The sequence below is a fragment of the Micromonas pusilla genome (genome assembly GCF_000151265.4).
Source record: "Micromonas pusilla CCMP1545 genomic scaffold MICPUCscaffold_10, whole genome shotgun sequence".
Taxonomy (NCBI): Eukaryota; Viridiplantae; Chlorophyta; class Mamiellophyceae; order Mamiellales; family Mamiellaceae; genus Micromonas; species Micromonas pusilla.
In genome coordinates, this window is record NW_003315891.1 from 723742 (window position 1) to 743734 (window position 19993).

The following is a 19993-nucleotide window of genomic DNA, read 5'->3' on the forward strand; positions in this document are numbered from 1 at the left end:
AGAAGAAAATAGAGAGCACTTCCTCACGAATTCGTCACACAGAGACATCCAAAATTCCAGCCTTCGAGGAATCGACCCGGATCGCTGCCGGGAACGCCCAAGACGCGAACCCGACGCGAGATCGCCTCACTTTTACGCACGCGTAAACACAACACCCACATACAACATGTCTGGCAGAGGTAAAGGAGGCAAGGGGCTCGGAAAGGGCGGCGCCAAGCGCCACCGCAAGGTCCTTCGCGACAACATCCAGGGCATCACGAAGCCGGCGATCCGCCGTCTCGCACGCCGTGGTGGTGTCAAGCGCATCTCCGGTCTCATCTACGAGGAGACCCGCGGTGTCCTCAAGGTGTTCCTCGAGAACGTGATCCGCGATGCGGTCACCTACACCGAGCACGCCCGCCGCAAGACCGTCACCGCGATGGACGTCGTCTACGCGCTCAAGCGCCAGGGCCGCACCCTCTACGGCTTCGGCGGCTAAACAGCCACCCCGAACGCCAACAGAGACGCTCCACTTCAACTTCAAAAACACACGACGTCGCGAAGGCTTCGCGCCCGCGACGCACACAATGGTGATAAATAATCACCACCACTTCACGAGAACAATTAAAATAAACACATCACGCGCCCTTGTGCGAACGTCCTCGTCCTCCCGCGATCGTTCGAGACGCGCGGAAGACGTGCGTCGCCGCCGCCGCGGCTGCGCGAAATCGAATAAATATTTCAAACGCGCCGCGAACGCGCGCCACTGGCGACCGCGTTCGCTCCCGTCGTCGACCTCCGCGAGCGCGCGCGGGGGGTTCCAACCGTCTAAATCGTTTCATACCGCGTCTCACGCCGCCCATCGCGGCGGTCCTCTCTCTCATACGCGATCGATCGAACGGTAAACACTTGCGAACCTTCCTCCCCCCGCCTGTTTTTTGCACGGCAGAGACAGCCAAGGACATCGACCGACCCGAACCGAAGAGACGGTGATGACGTTTCGGCACTCCCGCGCAGTCGTCCCCGCGCGCGTCCGCGGAGGGAGCGGCGAGGCGGAGCGGCCGCCGGAGCGTCGTCCTCGTTCGCGCGGCGCGGCGCCGGACGGACGACCTCGCGCGCGTCCGCGGTCGCGCGCCCTCCCCGTCGCGTCGTCGTCGGCGGCCGAGCGCGAGCGCGAGCGGATCTTGAGAGTCTAGCTAGAAACACGTCGATCAATCGCGTCCGCGACGATGGCGACGCAGCGCGGAGCGCTGAAGCGCATCAAGGGCTTCCCCGGGTTCGTCGTCGACGGGTTCAACTACCAGTCCCCGGACGTGCGCGCGTACTTCCTGACGCACTTCCACAGCGACCACACCACGGGCTTGCACCCCGGGTTCAGAGGCCCCGCGCCGATATACTGCTCGCCCGTCACCGCGTCGCTCCTCGTCGAGGTCCTGGGCGTCGACCCCGACCTCGTGCGCGCGGTGCCGACGCGCACGCCGACGCGCGTGGACACCGCGGACGGGTCGCACGCGATCGTGACCTTCTTAGACGCGAACCACTGCCCCGGCGCGGTGCTGGTGTACATGAAGCACGCGAGGACGTCGCGCACGGCGCTGCACACCGGCGACTTTCGCGCGGCGGAGCGCGTCCGCGAGGACCCCGCGCTGCACGATCTCATCGCCGCCGACGGCGCGATCGGGGAGCTGCTGTTGGACACGACGTACTGCGATCCGCGATGGGCGTTCCCGACGCAAGAGGACGTCTGCGAGACGCTGGGGGAGATCGTGAGAGAGGAACTGCGACGCGAGCCGCGGACGCTGTTTCTCGTGGGGTCGTACAGCATAGGGAAGGAGAAAGCCGTGGCGGCCGTGGCCAGGGCCGCGGGGTCGCGCGCCGAGGTCGGCGAGCGCAGGGCGAAGACGTTGAGGCTGTGCGGGTGGTGGGACGACGATCTGTTCGTGCTCCGACGCGAGCGGCGCGACGGCGACGGCGTGGACGAGGACGCGGGAGGAGAGGCGCGAGACGGCGGCGGCGGGGAGGAACGGCAACGGCCGCGCGTGAGGGTCGTTCCCATGGGCGGCGGGTCGCAGCACGACGCCATGGCGCGGACGCTGCGCGATGAGATCGACCCGCGCACGGGCGCGCCGAGGTGGCGCGCGGTGTGCGCGTTCCGTCCCACGGGATGGTCCTTCTCGAGGCGGAAGGAAGCCAACGCGGACGTCGGACGCGTCGCGGGCGCGGGCGCGAAAACGCGCGCGCGACCGCTTCCTCCCGCGGACGACGACGGGTTCGTCGTGGTGAAGCTCGAGGACGGCTCCGATCGCGATCGCGTCGCTCGGGTCAAATCCGAGCCGCGGGACGCGATGATGGAATCGGTCGGTCGCGGCGACGGCGACGGCGCCGCGGCGCTCGTCGCGGAGGCGTACCGCCCGTGGATCTCGAACGACGGCGCGACGCGGACGTACTCGATACCGTACAGCGAGCACTCCTCGTTCGACGAGCTCGTGGCGTTCGTGAAGCGCGTTCGACCGAGGAAGGTGACGCCCACGGTCAACGCGGACACCCCGGAGGACCGGGACAAGCTCGCGAAATATTTTTTGCCGTTCACGGACCTCAAGGCGGACAGAGCGCGGCTGGATCATTACTTCCGCGCGCCGCCTCCGCGAAGCCTCGCGCCGAGCGACGCCGCGCCCGCGCTGCCGGCGCCCGAGACGGGAACGGAGCTCGCCGCGCGGTCTGAGGAGGCGACCGGCGCCGGCGGCGTCGACGCGGACGTCCTCGCCGCGCTCGAAGGCGTCCTGACCCCGGCGGAGTTGAGAGCGCAGGCGGCGCTGTGGGCGGAGGCGACGAGACCGAAGTCGAACTCGCGCGCCGGCGACGCGCCCGAGAGCTCGGGCGATCTCGGCCCGTTCCCGCTCGGGTGCGTCGCGCTCGTCCGCGGCGGTTCCGGCGGTTTCGGCGGGAACGGCCCGCGGTACGCGCAGTTTAAGGACAAGGCGCACGTGGAGCGACGGCTGAGAGAGCTCGGCGCGTCGTGCGTCGCGCGGATGAGCGTCAAGGTGACGCACGTCGTCGTCCCGTCGGGCGGGGAGGCGCTCGCGGAGGAGCGACGGCGGCACGGCGGCGCCGGGTCCGTCGTCGTCGTCACCGAGGGGTGGGTGATGCGTCATCACCGCGCGGCGACGACGGGCGCCGCGGCGACGCACCCACCGGACGTGATATCCGCGCACAGGGTCGCGGCGGCGCGGGAGAGGAAACGCGAGGCGAGCGAGAAGTACGCCGCGGCGAAGCGAAGGAAGGAGGAGAAGCGCGCGACGGCGGCGGCGGCGGCGACGGCGGCGACGACGTAGGTCAACCGAGAGAGAATCGATCGATCGTGTAGAGCTAGCTTATATTAGCGCGTCGATCCCCTCTCTCCTCCTCCAGTCGTCTTCGCGTCCGCGCGCGTCGATCGGATCGCGGTCGGCCTCGCGCGATCGATCACAGGATCAGCTTCAGACCCGGCCCGGTGTTGTTGTAAAAGTCGCCGATCCACTCCCGCCCGTCCTTGTCCACGAACGTCCCTTTCCCGTGCATGACGTTCTCGACGAACTCGCCCTGGTACTTTGATCCGTCCGGCCAGACGTACGTCCCCGCGCCGTCGTACTTGTTCGCCTTCCAGTTCCCCTCGTACTTCGCCCCGGAGACGTACTCGAACACGCCCGCGCCCTCCATGGCGTCTTGGACCCACTCGCCGTCGTACACGCCGCCCGCGCAGGTGGACCTCCCCACGCCGTGGCGGCAGTACGTCTTCAGCTCGACGGGCTCCTCGCCCTCCTCGGGCGCGGGCGGCTCCGGCGGGACCTCGCCCTCGCCGTACACGCGCTCCGCCCACTCGCCGTCGTACTTGTCCTCGCCGTTCGGGTACACGAACACCCCGCGCGGGGGGGCTTCGACTTCTTCGCCCTCGGGCGCTGCCTCCGCCATCGTCGTCGTCGGCGTCCGCGCGCGCGAAGGAATGATTGCCGCTCGATTTGGAAGAGCGGCGAAGATTCCATACGAAATTACGCGTACACGTACTCTATGGGTTTTTAGTCTGAATCGAACGAAAGCGCGACCCGTCTATCGGCCGGTTCAGGTCGCGAACTCTGCCGGGATGTCGCTCTCGGAGCTCCAAACGGTACTGTGTCCCCCCGCGGCAGAACGGGGCGCGCGAGGGCGCGGAGGCGATGGTTTCCACCCAGGTCCAGCGCGAGAGCCTGACCCGGGTGCACATCAAATGGCTCCTCGGTCTGAGCCTCTCCGCGCCGATCAAGAACGCGAAGCGGTGCGCGCGCGCGCGATCTCCCGCGCGTTTGCGGAGTCGAACATGCCGCGTCCGATTTCGGGGACTTTTTTTCGTCGCGCGTCCTCTCGTTGACCCACGTCCCCCGCCCCCGGGTTTCTTCGCAGGGACTTCTCGAACGGGTACATCGTCGCGGAGATACTGTCGAAGTACTTCCCCTCGGACATATCCCTGCACAGCTTCGACGACAAGTGCACGGGAGAGAAGAACAAGCGCGAGAACTGGCAGCTCCTCGCGAAGGTGTTCAAGCGACGTGGCATCGACGTCCCGTCGCACGAGTGGGAGGACGTCATGAACTGCGAGGAAGGCGCCGCGACGGTGCTGGTGGACAAGCTCCACAATGCCTTAGCCGGCGGCGGCGTGAGCACGTCTCGAGGCGCGTCGCGGCAAGGGCAGGCGCAGCGCGGCGGCGGCGGTAGGATCCTGTCCCCGCACGAGATGGCGAGCGACGCGTCGCCGGCGTACTCGGACCGCGGCGAGGTCGGGTTCGTCATGGGCGGGTCGTCCCCCGGATTAGTCACGAGCCAAGGCGGGTTCGACTGGGAGGCGTACAAGCGCGAGTTCGGCACGGTGAACGGCGGACCGCCGGCGGCGTCGCCGTCGCCGTCGCCGCCGCCGCCGCAACGGCCGGCGCAGAGGCCACCGCCGCCGCGGATGCTGCGGCAGGGCGTCGGCGTGGGCGGGAGACGACCGGGACCCTCGCGCGGGGTCTCCCCCGCGCCGCCGTCGTCCGAGCCGTCGCCGTCGTACGCGCGAGGCGGTCACGGCGGCGGCAGAGGGACGCGGGGGGAGGACAGCTACGGCGGCGGCGACGATCCGTTCCGCCCGACGCCGTCCGGGTACGACGCGATGGGCATGGGCGGCGGGTACGGCGCCGGCGCGGAGGAATCCCTCCTGGACTGGGGCCCGGACCTCCCCGCGGACACGTTCGGCGGCGCCGTCGGGAACGCGGGGTACGGCGGCGCGTCCACGGATTACGCCGCGCGCGCGCGAACGGGGGGCGGAGGATACGACGCGAGCGGCGCGATGTACGCCGGGATGCCGAACGAATCGTACGGCGACGGGTACGGGGGTTTCGAGGGCATGCACGCCGCGGAGTTTGGGTTCGCGCCGCCGGAGCCGCAACCCGGGTATCGTCCTCCCGTCGACGATCCGGAGCCGTCTCGAAGGCGACCGCCGGCGAAGAAGCCGACGCAGAACGGGTTCGGGTCCGCCGTCGGCGCCGGCGCGGACCGCGGACTGATGCCGTCCAAGCCGGGCGCCAAAAAAGCGACGCCCGCGAGGCGGCCGTCGCACAGCGCGGGCGACCACGGAGTGCAGTCGTCCGGGTACGGGCAAACCCCGGGAGGAGGGACGAGGGCGAGAACCGCGGGGAGCGGCGGGAAGCGCGTGCCGTTGACGCGACGGCCGCTGCCGAGGGCGGAGAAGAAACTTCCGCCGTCGCTCGCGAAGGAAGACTCGAACAGCAGCGGCAAGTACGTGCATCACAACGGCTCGAATAAAGAGTGGGTCGGGTTAGGACCGAACGTGCGCGGGCCCGCGGGAGGGTACTCGTTCATCGTCAACGGCGAACGCGCCGAGACGTACTCGAAACCGAACGACGGGCCGTGGCAAAACGCGTTGCGGTCGGACATTCGACAGGAAAACTTGTACACCGAGGGAAGCGCGTACGACGACGGGTTTTACCACGGCTCCGCGCTACCGGACCTCGGCGGGTACGGCGCGGCGTCGCTTCCCGCGGGGGCTTCCCCGGGAGGGAGGCAAACGGTGTCCGCGGGCGCGGGCGGCGGCGCCGCGAAACTGTCGTACCGCGAGATTCGCGGCGGGATCGACTACGAGCCCGGACGGCCGGAGACGTACCAGCGCGTCCTCGGGCAGGACGGGACGTACTGGACGCAAGGCTCGCTCGGTGGGACCGTGGACTCGGAGGAGCAGATCCGAGCGAGGGAGAAGCGCGAGGCGATAAAAGAGATGGACCGGCAAGTGCGCGCGGAGAACGCGCGGCGGTTTGAGGCGCGTTCTATACACTGGTCCCCATACGACCGCGTTGGCGTGGTGAACGCCGATCCTTAAGGACTTTGCCCGGCGCTTGTGTCCGCCCACCCCCCGCTTTCAACGCCCGACCTCGATGCCTTTCAACTCCAACTGACGCCTTTGAACTCCACCCCGACAATGCTTTGTATGGAACGGCCCTGAGGCGGCGAAAGCGCGCGAGGCGGCGAAACCGAAGTCTCCGCCGAGCGAGCGGTTCAACGTCTTCTACAAACAGCCCGGGGAGGACGCGCTGCTGGCGCAGTACCGCAGAGAGATGTACGCGAAGAGCGTGCCGAAGCCGACGCCGGCGGCGCCGAAGCCGCCGCCCGCGCCGCCGCCGCGGCGGAAGCCGACCGCCGCGGACCTCGCCGCGAAGGAGGAGGCGGCCGCGCGCGAGCAGGCGCGGCTCATGGACTACGTCTACGGCGGCGAGCTCAGCGGCGACGACGGATTCGACGGCGGGATGACCGAGTTGGAGAGGCTCACGATGGAGCACCGGATGCACCAAGAGAAGCTCGCGGCTTTGGCGAACAAGCACAGGGTGCGGTGACGACGACGACGACGACGTGTTACTTGGGGTGTTTCTTTGTGGTTTCGAGCGAAACAAACCGCTACGCTGCTAAGCGCGTCTCGTTTTTCGTGCGTCTCACGAGTCGCTGGCGCTGCCGTACCCCGCGAGAAGCCCGCCGAGCACGCCGCCCGCGTCGGCGTCGGCGTCGGCGTCGCGTCCTCCGTCGTTTTCTCCGTCTTTTCCCGCCTCCGCCTGCGTGGGTGAAGCGATCGGTCAGTCGAACGTCTTACCGGTCAAACGTTGAAAGGGAAACGCGGGTGAAGAGTGACGACGGGAAAAGTCCTTAAGGAACGACGTGCACCACGCGAACGGGGTCGTATGGGAAGCAGTCTCACCTCCGCCGCCGTCGCCTCCGCCTCCGCCGCCGCCGCCTTCGGCTCTCCCTTCGCGACGACGCTCAGCTTCGGCTTGGCCTTCACGACGACGACCCCGCCCGGCGCCCTCGGCTTCTTGCTCGCGCCGAGACCGCCCGCGAGCTCGGACGCGCGCTTGACGCCGCCGGCGGCGGCGGCGGCGGGCGGCGGCTTCGCCTTGCGAATCACCTGCGCCTCCCTCGCCGCCTTGAACGCGTCCACCTCGCTCTTCTCTCTCTCCTCCGCGCGTCGCTCTTCCGATCGCTTCCGCGTCTCGACCTCGTCTATGAACTCCGCCTCCTCGTCGTCCAGAGGCTTGTACACGCCCTGCTTCATCGTCTTCCACCCCTCCTCGAACGCCTCCTGCTTCGCGTCTTTCGCCTCCTGGAGCACCGCCCAGAGCGTCTTGTCCGCCTCCATCGTCCCGTCCTCCGGGCGCAGCGCGCCGCCTCGCTTCGCCTTGATCTCCATGAGCTCCGTCTCCGTGACGAAGTTCATCGACCCGACGATCGCTTGCGTCGCGGAGACGACCTTTTCCGCCTCCTCCTGCGCCATCGAAGGGAACACGCTCGCGGCGTCGCGGCCGAGGATCTTCTCGCGGTCGTACACGCGCTCGGGCTGCTCGATCCGGACCATCGGGACGCTGTCGTCTCTCTCCATTCCGGGCGCGTTCGCGCCGGGGGGGGGGGGGGGGATCATCGCGGCGGCGGGGATGACGCGCGTCCGTCGTCCCTTCCGCGCGGCGGCGAGTGGCCAGATTCGCGAGCGGCCGATGAGTGAGCGAGTCCGTCAGAGTTGACATGAGTTTGTTCGTTCGTTCGCTTACGATTACGTGTACGTGTACTCACAACCGCCAGAGCCCTACACCCCCTTCGGCGCGCCCAACCGCGACGAGATGTCCGCGAACGTCGGCCGCTTCTCCCGCGGACCGACGCACTCCTTCACCATCTCTCTCAGCGCGTCTATCGTCACCGAGCCGCCGCCGTCGTCTTTCCCGTCGTGCCGCGACAGGAGCTCCTGGAGGAGAATCCCGAACGCGCGCGCCTCGATCCGCTCGAACGCGCGTCCAAACTCAGACCCGGGCGGGTAGAAGAACGCCGCGCCAAAGTCGCTGAGCTTCGCCGCGGGCGGCTTCGGACGCGAGTGCGCTCTGCCCACGGCGTCGCTGCGAAACATGATGTTGTGCGCGTACAGATCGCCGTGGCACACCCCCGCGCCGTGCAGCGCCGCGCCCGCGGCGGCGACGCCCCTCGCCACCTCGACGATCTCCCCTCGCGACCGCGTCACGTTACTCGAGTACGTGTCCCTCGTCACGCTGTCGAACGAGGGCGGCGACCCGAGAGAGACCCACTCGTCTTGTTCCAGAAACTCCATGACTAACCCTTCCTCCGGGAACCCGTCGCGCTCGTTCCGTAGCGTCCACTCCTTTTGAAACGTCGCGATCGTGCGCACGATGGACTTACACCCCGTCTTCGACGCTAATATGGACGCGTGCATCTCGTCCTTCGGTCGCCCGTCCGAGGTCTTCGCGCCGTGGTTGTACACCTTGACCGCGGCCGGCGTCGGCACGACGCGGTACACGTTCGGGCACGAGTCGTACGCGTTCAGCGGCTCTTCTTTCAACCACAGCCCCGGGTAGACGGCGCCCGACGCGCCGCGTCCCAACGGCGTCTCCGACTCGTCCACGCGCAGAGATTCGAACGCGAGCGTCGGCACCTCCGGGACGGGCACCAGCGCGGCCATGTTCGTGTGCTCCCTTCCTATCGTCCCGTGGACGTGCGGCGGAACGGTCGCGGTCGCCTTGGCGCGTTTCTCCGCGTCCGCCGCCCACGGCGCCGCGACGGGGTTGGCCGCGAGCGCGACCCACGCGAGCGCGTCGTGGTTCGCGAGCCACTCCGGGACGGACGTCAGCTCGTTGTCCGCGATGCGCAGGAGCTCGAGCTGGCGGAGATTTTTCTGTGACGCGCGGAGACGATCGATGCGCGGGCGGGGGAGGGGTCAGGGGACGCGTCGGGGGGGAGGGGGGACGACGACGACGACGACGCGTGGAAGCCGAAAACCAAAATAACTAAACCAAAAAAAACCGAACCGAAACCGCAACCGTCGCGTCGGGTCGGGTCGACGCGCCATCCCGTCCGGCAACCCCGCGTTCGTGAGCTTGTTCCCCGCGAGCAGGAGCTTCCGAATTCCGACGCACTCGCCGATGCACGCCGGCAGTTTCTCGATCTCGTTGTCGCTCAAGATGAGCCACCCGAGCGACGGCGGGAGGCACCCTTCCGGGACGTCCCTCACGCGATTGGCCTTGAAGCTGAGCATGAACAGCGACTTCATGCGTCCGAGCACGACCGGGACGGCCACGAACTCGCACCGAAGGAAGAACAGCACGCGAAGGTTCACGAGCCCGTCGAAGGATTCGGGAAGCGACGACAGCGGGTTGTCCCCGAGGTTCAAAAACTCCAGCGACGTCAGCGCCCCGATCTTCTCAGGCAGCCGCGCGAGATCGCACCCGGACAGGTCGAGCCTCGTGACGCCGCTCTTCGCGAGCGAGCCGTCCTCGATGGCGGCGAGCACGCGGGTCTTCCGCGCCTCCGGGGTTTCCCCATCCTGCAGCGCCGCCTCGCTGTTCGCGATGTCGCGCTGGACGATCGACTTCGACGGCGACGGCGACGGCGTCGGCATCGCGAGCGCTCGGAGTGACGGGTGGTTCGCGTGCAGCACGAAGCGAGGCGAGGCGCGTGTGTTAGGTGCGTTCTATACAAAAGTTTTTCACCCATCGCCCGGTTTCAACATTTGATCGCGTCCCCTTTCAACTGACCGGAGAACTGTTTTTGTATGGAACGGCCCTTAAAATTGAAATGAATGTTAACTCCCGTGCGTCGGCTCGCCGGCCCGTCCGACGCCTCTCTCTCTCCGCAACCCGTCCACCCGACCCTCCCTCCGCGCGCGTACGGTCAGTACCCCACGGTCACCGCCGCGACGGCGATCACGAAATCGTCGTTGACGTCGCCCATCTCCGCGATGGCGATCCCGCTCTTCGCGAGCAACCCCCCCGCGTCCACCCGCACCGGCTCGACGATCCGCCCGTACGGGAACACCGCCTTGACGCTCTCGAGATCGACCTCGTGCCCGGCCGGGACCCCGAGATGTATGTGCAGCTTCATGTTGTCGTACCCGCCCGGGACGACCGCGCGTATGCTCGGGATCGAGTTGAACTCGATCGCGTTTCGACACGCGCGCACGGCGGCTTTCGTCGCGTCCTGGCCGTGCTGGTCCGCGCCAATGCCGCACTCCACGAAGAGGACCTGGGTCATGCCCATCTCCGAGGGCGGAGACGCGGTGGGGGCGCCCTCGTCCGCGCCGGCGTCGGCGGGCGTCGCCGCGGTTCGCGTCGTGGACGCGAACGCGCGCGCGGCGGGGGGGACGGACGGGGCGCGCCATCCCGCGGACGCCGGATGGCTTTTCGCCGTCACGCCGCGCAGGGACGCCGCGGCGGCGCGGGCGGCGGCGGCGACGACGCAGACGTTCGCGGTGAGCTGTAATGACGCGAACATCGAGCGATGGCGAGGCGCGTCGCGGCGGCCGGGGCGCGCGCGAGTGCGCGCGGGGAAACGACGGCGTCGACGTTCGCAAATCGGATATCGGAACGTCCGAGAGAGGGGAACCGCGACCGACAGTCACACTTCCATCCCGCGCGCGTCGGCGGGATGGACGACGACGACGATCCCCCGCGCGACGTCTTCGACGAGCGCGACGTCCGGAACCTTCACCTGTGGTTCGACGCGAGCGAGCGCGCGGACCCGAACCCGACGCGGTTCACCGAGACGGGCGCGCCCGCGCGCGCGACGCGCACGCTCTACCACGACCGCATCGCGTCGCGGTTTAGGGACGAGGACACGCTCATGACCGCGGGGCTGCACGCGCTGGAGGAGAAGCTCGGGCCGTTCCACCCCGACGTCGCGGAGCTGTGCGCGGAGCTCGGGAGGTTGCACGCGGCGGACGGAAACCTCGCGCGCGCGCTGTATCACGACGAGCGCGCGTGGCGAATCTACCGCGAGAAGCTGCACGGCGCGCGGCATCCCGTCACGCTCGCGGCGCAGGAGACGCTCGCGAGGACGCTCAACGCGGCTGGGAACCGCGCGCGGGGGGAGGCGCTCATGGCCGCCGCGAGAGACGCGCGCGAGGAGGAGGAGAGGGAGGACGGGAAGCGGGAGGACGGGAGCGCGGGGCGGCGAACGCGGGATTCAATCGCGACGACGCCGCCGCCGCCCGGCGACGCCCCGGGCAAAGAGAACGCGAACGCGACGACGTCCCTCCGACCCGCGGCGAAGGCGTCCACGGCGTCGCGGGCGATCGCGATCGGTCGCGCGCGTCTCGCGGACGACATCGCGCGCGCCGTGACCGTGACCGTCGCTCGCGAGGAGGGAGGACGAGGAGGGAGGACGGACGGACGGAGGGACCACGACGAAGTCCTTAAGGAACGGCGTTCACCACGCCAACGCGGTCGTATGGGGACCAGTCACGATCGTCGGACCCCGGTCGGGGCGCGGTCTTCGCCGGAGAAGCCGGCGTGGCGCGGCGGCGGCGCGGCGACGACGCGGCGACGCGCGGAGATGTCCCCGGACGCGGCGCCGCGCAGACGGAGGGTGTATCGAGAAGACTACAGGAAGCCGACGCGCGCCAAGGAGTCGACGACGAAACCGTTTCTGTGCGGCGGCGTGAATCAGACGCGCGGGAGCGGGCGCGCGCACACGCCGAGGAACGCGAATCCTTTCGCGTGGTATCCGGGCCGGTGAGGGTCGTGAAGGCGTTCGCTCGTTCGCGCTGCGGCATAGGTAGGAGCCTCGCTCGCTAGACTAGGTGATTCATAGGTAGGAGCGCTCGCGTTCAGTCCTCGAACCCTTCGTCGTCCCCGAGCTCGTGCTCCGCGATGTAAATCTGTTCGCGGTAGTACTCCGCCTCCGACCTCGACGGGCGCTGTTTCACGCCGTGGAACACCCCGAGCTGCGCGTCGTCGTGGTCGTCGACCGCGTCGGCGGCCTCGCCCGCTTTCCCCGCCCCTCCATCGGGCGTCAACGCGGAGGACGGAAACGCGCGCGCGAGGACGCCCACGACGGCCATGTCCCTCACGACCCCGGACCCGAACGCGCCGTCGCCGTCGCCGTCGCCGTCGCTCCCGCTTTCCCCCCCCGCGCCGGCGCGCGACGGCGACGGCACGTGCCCCACGACTTCGCTGTCCGCGTTCATGAGATCCGCCACCTCCTCGATCAGCTCCCTCCACCGCGCGTCCCCCACGCGCGCGATGTCCTGCAGCACCCACACCGACGGAACGTCCGGGGCGTACCCGGCTTTCAGAAGCGCGTCCTCCATGTCGCCGTACTCGTACGTCGTCGACGTCGTCGTCGTCGTCGTCGTCGTCGTCATCGTCGTCGTCGCGCCGTCGCACGGGACCCGCCGCACGGAGCATCCCCTCGGCGGCTTCGCGCCGACGTTCCTCAACACGCGCGTCGCGTCGTCGTGCACCTCGCGCTCGCACACCTCGAACACCGCGGTCCCGCGCGGCCACGGGATGCGGAACCCCCGCGTGTCGTACCCGGCGCTCACGACCACCACCTGACGCATCGTCGCGAACACCTCCTCTCTTCTCGCCACCTCCGTCCGCTCCATAACCGCCTGGAGGCGGTCGAACGCGAGGTGGTCCAGCGCGGCGGAGATGGTCCCATCGGACAGGCCGAGGATCGACGCCTCCGCGGCGGCGACGTCGTCGTCGTCGCGGCGCGCCTCGAGCAGCGCTTCCGTGTAGACGTCCGCGACGACGCGCGACGCGTCGTCGGAAGAGGAGGACGCGCGCCAAAGGAGCGCGCGACGCGCGCGCGCGAGCGCGCTCGAGGGCGGGGACGCGTCCTCGTCGTCGTCGCTCGCGGCGTCCTCCGCGGCGTCGTCCGCGAACGGGCTCGCGGTCGCGGTCGCGCGCGCGTCGCCGCGGCGGCGTCGCGCGAGGTTTTCGACGCGTCCGCGCGAGGGATGCCGACGCGCGCGTCCGCGCGCGTCGCCGCGACGACGCGCCGCGGCGGAGGCGGCGGCGGCGGCGACGACGCCGGCCGCGCGCGCGGGACCGGTGCGCGCCGCGCACGCCGCGGACATGCCGGCCGCGCGACCGCGCGCGGTCGCGTGTCCGCGAGAGGCGTCGCGGGAGCGGCGTCGTCGCACCGACGCGACGACGACGATTCAGGTGCGTTCTATACAAAAGTTTTTCACCCACTGCTCGGTTTCAACACTTGATCGCGTCCCCTTTCAACTGACCGGTGAACTGTTTTTGTAGGAACGACCCTCAGCTCGGCACTGCACGGCACCTACACCTCAGCTGTTCACTGCACGGTTCTCGAGATCGATCGCGCGCGTCGTCGTCGTCACCGCGCGACGCGACGCGCCGCACGGCGAACGCGACCCGACGTCTCGGGACCCGCTCGCTTCCCGGACGCGATGCCGCCGTCGCGATGCGTCCCCGCGTCCGCGCCATCCCTCATTCCGCGCGCGCGGTCGCTCGTCGCCGCGACGGCGCTCCTCTGCGTCGTCGTCCTCTCCGACGCCGTCCTCCCCGCGCGCGCGGACCCGATGCCGAGGGAGGTGTTGGAGTCACTCCCGGACTGGGAGGAAGACATCGGGCTCAGGCGCGCGCTGAAGTGCAACGGTGCGTCGCGCGTTCGCGTCGCGCGCGCGCGGTTCTCCTCGGCGTCGGCGTCGAACGGTCATGTCGCCTTCGCGTCGTTTCGAGAAGATTCGAATCGCGCCGCTGACGTCCAACCGCCCGTCCGTCCTTCCCCACTCTCGTCCACAGCGTGCGCGATCGCGGTGAACGAGCTCGTGGAGAACCTGAACGCGAAGCGCGCGAAGATGCGAAGGAAGCTCACGACGGACGAGGCGATCACCGCGCTCGAGCGCGGCTGCATCACCGCGAGGAAGGACTGGGGGCTGCAGATGCGAAACAACAAGTGCGTCGTCCGTCGCCGCCGCGCGCGCCGCCGCCGCGGCGTCTTCGTCGGTCCTCGTCCATCCCTCCCGCGGTCGCCGATCCCCGACGCGTGTACCTGGATAACCCTAAACCCCGAACCCTAAACCATCGCCTGCCCGCCCGCTCGCAGGGTCACGCCGGTGTACAGCAACGACCACACCGTCGCGAGGGCGGAGGGAAGCTGGATCTCCACCTTCGTCGTCAACGCGTGCGGGGAAGTCGTCGGCGAGCACGACGAGACGGTGTTGCACGCGTGGAAGTCGAACACGCCGCTGCTCGAGCTGCAGGGACGGGTGTGCAAGACCGGGAAGCACGGCGCGACGGGCCCGGGAGAGGGTGACGGTTCGAATTCTAAGATCGACGATTCGTATCCAAACGGGTTGGGCGTCTGCCCGGCGACGGCGGACATGTCGCTCGTGAACACGCACGACGACGGGTGGAGCAGCTGGGACGGACCGCAGCACAAGAAGGGCGGCGCGAACACGCCGGTGCAGAAGAATCCGCCGGAGATGAAGGTTGAGCTGTGATGCTGTGTAGCGCGCGAGGAGCGAGCGCACGGGCGCGGTCGAGCGGAGCGCGCGGCGCGGCGGCTCTCTCTCGAGAAAATCCACCGGTGGACGAAGGGTTGCTGCGGTTGTCAGCCGAAACGCGAAAATCCGATCGCCGCCTCTCGCTCGTCGGCCCGGTGATCGATCGTACCGTCCGCCGTCGTCCCCGGCGCCCCGCGTCACACCATCGGACGCGCCTCGGCCGTCGCGGGCGGATTCTCACCTCCGCGCGTCGCCGTTCGAAGTCCTCGTCGCGTCCCCGCGTCGCGTCCCCGCGTCGCGCTCTCGACGGCGTCTCGGTCCCGCGCGCGCGGCGCGCCTTTATCCATCCACGCGGCACGGAGGCGATGATGTCCACGTCGACGCTCCTCCGATCGCGCGCGGCGTCGCCCGCGGTGGGCGACGCGCGCGCGCGATGCGCGCCATCTCGCGCGCGCGTCGCTTCGTTCGCGGCGAGGAACGCGTCGTCGGCGTCGTCGTCGACGACGACGACGCCGGCGCCGGCGCGTCTCGCGTCCTCGACCGCGACCGCGCGCGGCGCGTCGCCGACGGCAGCCTCGTCGCGCGTCCTCGCCCCGAAACTCCTGTCGCCGCGATCGACGCGCCGCGGCGTCCTCGTCGCGCGAACCGCCGCGTCTAGAGAACCGAACGGCCCGAACGCATCCGCCGCGGACGCGGTCAACAACGGCCTCGCGTGCTTTCAGCTCAAGGACTACGACGGCGCGGTCGCCAACTTCACCGCGGCGCTGAAGGACTTCGGCGCGCCGAGCGAGGACGAATCCCGAGCGGCGTTGTACAACCGCGCGTGCGCGTACGTGAAGCAGAAGAAGTACGACGACGCGAAACGAGACCTGACCGCCGCGGTGAACGAGTACAAGCTCAAGTTCAGCGTCGTCTTGAGAGACCCGGACATGGAGGTGTTCCGAGGGACGCCGCAGTACGAGGAGATGGCCAACGAAGAGGTGGCCGGGTTTCGCTCCAACCGCGCCTTGTCCAACTTGCGCGCCGAGGCGAAAGAGCCGTTCCGGTTCTTCAAGCTCTACCTCTTCGGCGGGCTCGGCGCGGGCGCGTTCATCGGATTGATCATCATCCTCTCGAGGCTCGCCGCCGCGCTGCAGGGCGGCGACGACGCGCCGGAGTTGAACGAGACGCTGAAGAACCTCGCCGTCAACGCCGTCGCCGTGACGACGTTCGGCTTCTTGCTCAGAGGCGAACTCGCGGAGCGCGAGAAGACGCAGGAGAAGGTGGCGCGCGAGGAAGAGATCGGGCGGCTCCGCGTGACCGTGGACGAGAGAGGCGACGACGTGACCCTGTCCGCGCTGAGAGGGAACTACCGCGTGTTCATCATCGCCGGATCGGACGAGCACGTCGAGGAGACGGTGGCCGGTTTGAACAAGTACAAGGCGCTCCTGAAGGAGAAGGACGTCGTCATCGCGACGGTGGACATGCTGACGGGGGGCAAGGGGAAGAAGAAGCGAGCGAAGAAGGCGACGCCCGGGGCGGGGGTGGAGGCGTTGAAGGCTGAGTTCGCCGCCGCGCGCGGCGAAGGCGGCGGCGGCGGCGACGGCGGCGGCGCGGAGGGCGAAGACGCGGAGGAGGAGGAGGCGCCGGAGATGCAGTTCGGGAAGCGAAGCAAGCGCGCGGAGGTCGCCGCCGCGGCGTCGCGCGTCACGGAGAAGCGCTGGAGGGTCGCCGCCGTGGACGAGGACGTCTGGCGCAGGTGGATCGTGTCCGAGGTGGAACGAAGCGGGTTCGACGTCACGGTCCGGGACGTGTTCTTCTCCGTGGGGAAAAACGGCGAGCTGTGGAAGTCCGGCGCGGGGACGCCGAACTGGATGAAAATAATCGAGGATCTCCCGTCCGGGGTTGGCGCGGAGGTGACGGGGATCTAGGTGCGCGCGTGAGCGCGAGCGAGTGCGCGCACAGTATTATGCGTGCGAACGTCACCGCGGCGCGGTATTTCTGATTTGATCTTTGATCGATCCTCGTATCAAATTTTTCTGTCCCTAAACCCCGCGTCCCCATCCCCGTGCTCCCCGTGCTCCTCGCGCTCGAATACCGATCTCGGCGCCCCCGCCCGCGACGCGATCACGCGGTCAAACCGAGGAGGTCGCTCAACGCGAACACCGGCGTCGGCGTCTCCTCTTCCTCTTCCTCTTCCTCGTCCAGGATCTGCGCGACGAACCCTCCCGGAAGCACTGCCGCGCACGCGCTGTCGCACGGCGAGAACGTCTGTATATCCGGCACGTGCCGAATGATGAACCCGCGAAGCGCGAGCACGTTCGCGTACACGCCGTATTTCCCCGGCAGCGCGCACCCCTCCCCCCACGACACGATCCCCACCTGCGTCGGGACGCCGCTCTCCAGGGAGACCAGCGGCCCGCCGCTATCGCCTTGACACGCGTCCGTCCCGCCGTTTGGCAACCCCGCGCACATCATGACGTCCGTCACGGTCAGCTGCGTGCTCGGCGGGCCCGGGTACGAGCCGCTCGCGACGCAACTCGACGTGGACACGACGGGGACGGACGCCTCCGCGAGCGCGCTCGCGAGGTCGCCGCTCGAGGTGGTGCCCCAGCCCATGACGACGGCGTCGACGCCGCCGACGTACCCGGCGGGGTTCCAGTTCAGACGCACGGGCGGGTACACGGAGACGTCCACGGGGGCGGAGAGACGCAAGACGCTGTCGGGGTCGTTCCATGCGATAAAAGTTCACCGGTCAGTCGAAAGGATACAGACGCGATCGAGTGAGTGTTGAAACAAAACACGTGTGCGGTGGGTGAAACACGTGTGCACAGAACGCACGTGATGTCGTTTTCAAACGTCGCGCCGACGTATCGCGGGTTGCCGATGATCTCCTCGACGTCGACGTTCAGCGCGTCCGGGGCGTCGATGTCGCCCCACGCCCCGAGCTTGACGCGCATGAAATCGAACGACCCGACGTTGCTGGTCGTGCCGTCGCTGAAGTAGCAGTGCGACGCGGATAAGACGTGCGACGACGAGATCAGGGACCCGCCGCAGCGGAAAGACTCCGGCGAGGAGCACGAAGCGAACGTCGGGGTGGAGTTGAAAGGCGTCAGGTGGAGTTGAAAGGCGTCGAGGGCGGGTATTGAAAGCGGGGGATGAACGGAGAGAGACGACGGCAAAAGTCCTTAAGGATCGGCGTTCACCACGCGAACGCGGTCGTATGGGGACCAGTGTATAGAACGCACCTCGCGCTCCTCGCCGGACGCGAGCGTCGTGACGCCGACGACGGCGACCGTCCACGGGTACTTGTCGGGCGGGGAGACGTCTACGCCGTTGATGATCCGCGCCTGTATCGGGACCGGCTCGGGCGCGATCCGATGGCCGTATTGGACGTCGAGTGGGACGTCGGACGCGTGCAGCGCGACGCCCGCGGCGTAGGTGTCGAAGTCGACGTTTCTCGGGCGCGTCTCGACGGCGGACGGCGCGGACGGCGACGCGGAGCGGGTCCCGTCGTCGTCGTCGACGCGCGGGCGCGGCGCGGAGACGAGCCGCGGCGCTGTCGCGGCGACGCGCGCGGTGCGCGCGCGCGCGTATCGTCCGGTCGTCGTCGGCGTCGTCGGCGTCGGCGGCGTCGTCGTCGTCGTCGTCGGCGGCGGCGTCGTCGGCGTCGTCGTCGTCGTCGGCGTCGTCGTCGTCGTCGTCGGCGTCGTCGTCGTCCGAGAATAATAAGACGCGCGGCTCGCGGCGTCGCGCGGACGCGCGTCGCGCGCCGCGGGGCCGTCCGCGGCGACGAGCGCGCACGCGGCGAGGAGGAGCGCGCACGCGAGGAGCGCGGGAGGTCGCGCGCGCATGACGGCGGCGTCGGCGTCGGCGGCGTCGGGAGAGTGGCGCGGCGGGGGGGGGAGAACGTCGCCGATACGAGCGCCGTGACGGAAGAGCGGCTCGATACCCTCGCCCGTTCCCTCGGACGGCGCGACGAGGATCGAGAGAAATCCCGACCTGCCGGGGAAACCACGCCTCATCGGGTGCGCTGCCCGCCTCGGGGCGACGAACGAACAGTACTGTACAAGATACAAGAAGCAAATTGTTCTGTTTGGCAACGCACGAAAAAAACTGAATGGCTACGTAAAGAAACGCACAGAAGGTCCTCACTCCTCCTCGTCCGCGACCAGCGGCGTCGGCGCGCTCCCCGCAGCCTTGCATATCCTAAACACTATCACCGTCCGCGTCTCCTCCCCCTCCCCCCTCACGATTTCCTTGTCAAACTCCGGGACGAAGTACACGTCTATCCCGTCGTCCGCGAGGTATTCGCGGGCGCGCGCGACGGCGAACACCGCGTTGGACACCGCGTCGGCGCCGCACGCGCGCGCGGCGACTTTCATCCCCTGCCGCACTTTCCCCGCGATCGCGCCCGCGAGCGTCGCGGGGTTGGTTCCGCTCGCGATCGTGAGCGTCGCGTCCGCGGCGCCCGCCCACGGCGCTTTCGCTTCTTTGTCGCACTGCATCGAGACCGCGCGCTTGGAGTCGTCGCGGAAACCCGGGAAGCACGACAGGAACGTCGGCTCCCACTCGTCGTCGTCCGCGGCGTCGTCCAGAAGCGCCGCGGGTCTGCGAAGGAGGTCCCGTCGCGCGATCGCGATCGCTTTCGTCGCCTGGTTGACGCACGCCGCGCCGAGGGGGAGGAGCAGCGGCGCCTCGCCACAGCCGCCGTCGCAGACGAGGGCGATGCTTCCCGCGAGTTTCTTCGGGGGCGTCGTGGACGACACCTTGAGCGTGCGCTCGCCGCTCGGCGCGTTCGCGATGTCCGCGACGGAGACGCCCTTAATGTGGTTCACGCCGTCGCCGTACGGCGTGTCGTTTCGCGGGTTACGCCGGCGATGCGACTGGGATGGGGGCCGGGACGAGTCGCGTCGACGTGAGAAATTGGCGCGGGAGAATCTGAGCGCGATGCGGAGACTGCCGGGCACGCGGACGACCGCACCTTGCCGCCGTGACCGCCGCCGTCTTTCGACCTTCGACTCGCGATGATCTCGTCGAGGGGTTTATCGAGGGATATTGATAATTTGAGGGGTTGATCGAGGTTTCCCGCCATGCCGCGCGGGTGCGACGCGCCGCGTCGGAGTGGGCGGTTTCACTTTCCAATAAATGTTTCAACGAGCGCGTAGTTCGCGACGAGTGCCAACTCTCGTCGTCGTCGCGTTCCCCAGCAGTTCGTCCGCGCGCCGCGGC

General features: G+C 68.8%; 12 protein-coding genes across 12 annotated transcripts; 5 read left to right on the forward strand and 7 right to left on the reverse strand.

Annotated features, from left to right (window-relative positions):
- Positions 1 to 166: 166 nt before the first annotated feature.
- Positions 167 to 478, forward strand: MICPUCDRAFT_20662 (histone H4; the record flags this gene model as incomplete). Its single annotated transcript, XM_003061468.1, has 1 exon — positions 167 to 478. One exon carries the CDS (start codon positions 167 to 169, stop codon positions 476 to 478), a length of 312 nt encoding a protein of 103 aa, XP_003061514.1.
- Positions 479 to 3471: 2993 nt separating this feature from the next.
- MICPUCDRAFT_11848 (uncharacterized protein) lies at positions 3472 to 3741 on the reverse strand (the record flags this gene model as incomplete). The annotated part of the gene is made up of 1 exon (XM_003061711.1): positions 3472 to 3741. A coding segment is annotated over one exon (270 nt), but the record flags the coding sequence as incomplete, so codon positions are not given.
- A 982-nt stretch (positions 3742 to 4723) lies between these two features.
- On the forward strand, positions 4724 to 6869 carry MICPUCDRAFT_63022 (uncharacterized protein; the record flags this gene model as incomplete). The annotated part of the gene is made up of 2 exons (XM_003061469.1): positions 4724 to 6298; positions 6483 to 6869. The coding sequence occupies 2 exons, from the start codon at positions 4724 to 4726 to the stop codon at positions 6867 to 6869; spliced, it is 1962 nt and encodes a 653-aa protein (XP_003061515.1).
- A 254-nt stretch (positions 6870 to 7123) lies between these two features.
- Positions 7124 to 7903, reverse strand: MICPUCDRAFT_51281 (uncharacterized protein; the record flags this gene model as incomplete). The annotated part of the gene is made up of 1 exon (XM_003061712.1): positions 7124 to 7903. One exon carries the CDS (start codon positions 7901 to 7903, stop codon positions 7124 to 7126), a length of 780 nt encoding a protein of 259 aa, XP_003061758.1.
- A 201-nt stretch (positions 7904 to 8104) lies between these two features.
- MICPUCDRAFT_51282 (uncharacterized protein) lies at positions 8105 to 9922 on the reverse strand (the record flags this gene model as incomplete). Its single annotated transcript, XM_003061713.1, has 2 exons — positions 8105 to 9199; positions 9272 to 9922. 2 exons carry the CDS (start codon positions 9920 to 9922, stop codon positions 8105 to 8107), a joined length of 1746 nt encoding a protein of 581 aa, XP_003061759.1.
- Positions 9923 to 10194: 272 nt separating this feature from the next.
- Positions 10195 to 10554, reverse strand: MICPUCDRAFT_20296 (uncharacterized protein; the record flags this gene model as incomplete). Its single annotated transcript, XM_003061714.1, has 1 exon — positions 10195 to 10554. One exon carries the CDS (start codon positions 10552 to 10554, stop codon positions 10195 to 10197), a length of 360 nt encoding a protein of 119 aa, XP_003061760.1.
- Positions 10555 to 10947: 393 nt separating this feature from the next.
- MICPUCDRAFT_51284 (uncharacterized protein) lies at positions 10948 to 12036 on the forward strand (the record flags this gene model as incomplete). Its single annotated transcript, XM_003061470.1, has 1 exon — positions 10948 to 12036. One exon carries the CDS (start codon positions 10948 to 10950, stop codon positions 12034 to 12036), a length of 1089 nt encoding a protein of 362 aa, XP_003061516.1.
- A 6-nt stretch (positions 12037 to 12042) lies between these two features.
- Positions 12043 to 13384, reverse strand: MICPUCDRAFT_48290 (uncharacterized protein; the record flags this gene model as incomplete). The annotated part of the gene is made up of 1 exon (XM_003061715.1): positions 12043 to 13384. The coding sequence occupies one exon, from the start codon at positions 13382 to 13384 to the stop codon at positions 12128 to 12130; it is 1257 nt and encodes a 418-aa protein (XP_003061761.1). The 3' UTR covers positions 12043 to 12127.
- A 339-nt stretch (positions 13385 to 13723) lies between these two features.
- Positions 13724 to 14779, forward strand: MICPUCDRAFT_51286 (uncharacterized protein; the record flags this gene model as incomplete). Its single annotated transcript, XM_003061471.1, has 2 exons — positions 13724 to 14232; positions 14383 to 14779. 2 exons carry the CDS (start codon positions 13724 to 13726, stop codon positions 14777 to 14779), a joined length of 906 nt encoding a protein of 301 aa, XP_003061517.1.
- A 218-nt stretch (positions 14780 to 14997) lies between these two features.
- On the forward strand, positions 14998 to 16792 carry MICPUCDRAFT_48291 (uncharacterized protein). Its single transcript, XM_003061472.1, has one exon. It carries the CDS (start codon positions 15148 to 15150, stop codon positions 16690 to 16692), a length of 1545 nt encoding a protein of 514 aa, XP_003061518.1. The 5' UTR covers positions 14998 to 15147; the 3' UTR covers positions 16693 to 16792.
- A 96-nt stretch (positions 16793 to 16888) lies between these two features.
- Positions 16889 to 18786, reverse strand: MICPUCDRAFT_51288 (uncharacterized protein; the record flags this gene model as incomplete). Its single annotated transcript, XM_003061716.1, has 3 exons — positions 16889 to 17480; positions 17537 to 17826; positions 18010 to 18786. The coding sequence occupies 3 exons, from the start codon at positions 18784 to 18786 to the stop codon at positions 16889 to 16891; spliced, it is 1659 nt and encodes a 552-aa protein (XP_003061762.1).
- A 64-nt stretch (positions 18787 to 18850) lies between these two features.
- MICPUCDRAFT_51289 (uncharacterized protein) lies at positions 18851 to 19856 on the reverse strand (the record flags this gene model as incomplete). Its single annotated transcript, XM_003061717.1, has 2 exons — positions 18851 to 19647; positions 19746 to 19856. The coding sequence occupies 2 exons, from the start codon at positions 19854 to 19856 to the stop codon at positions 18913 to 18915; spliced, it is 846 nt and encodes a 281-aa protein (XP_003061763.1). The 3' UTR covers positions 18851 to 18912.
- Positions 19857 to 19993: the final 137 nt, after the last annotated feature.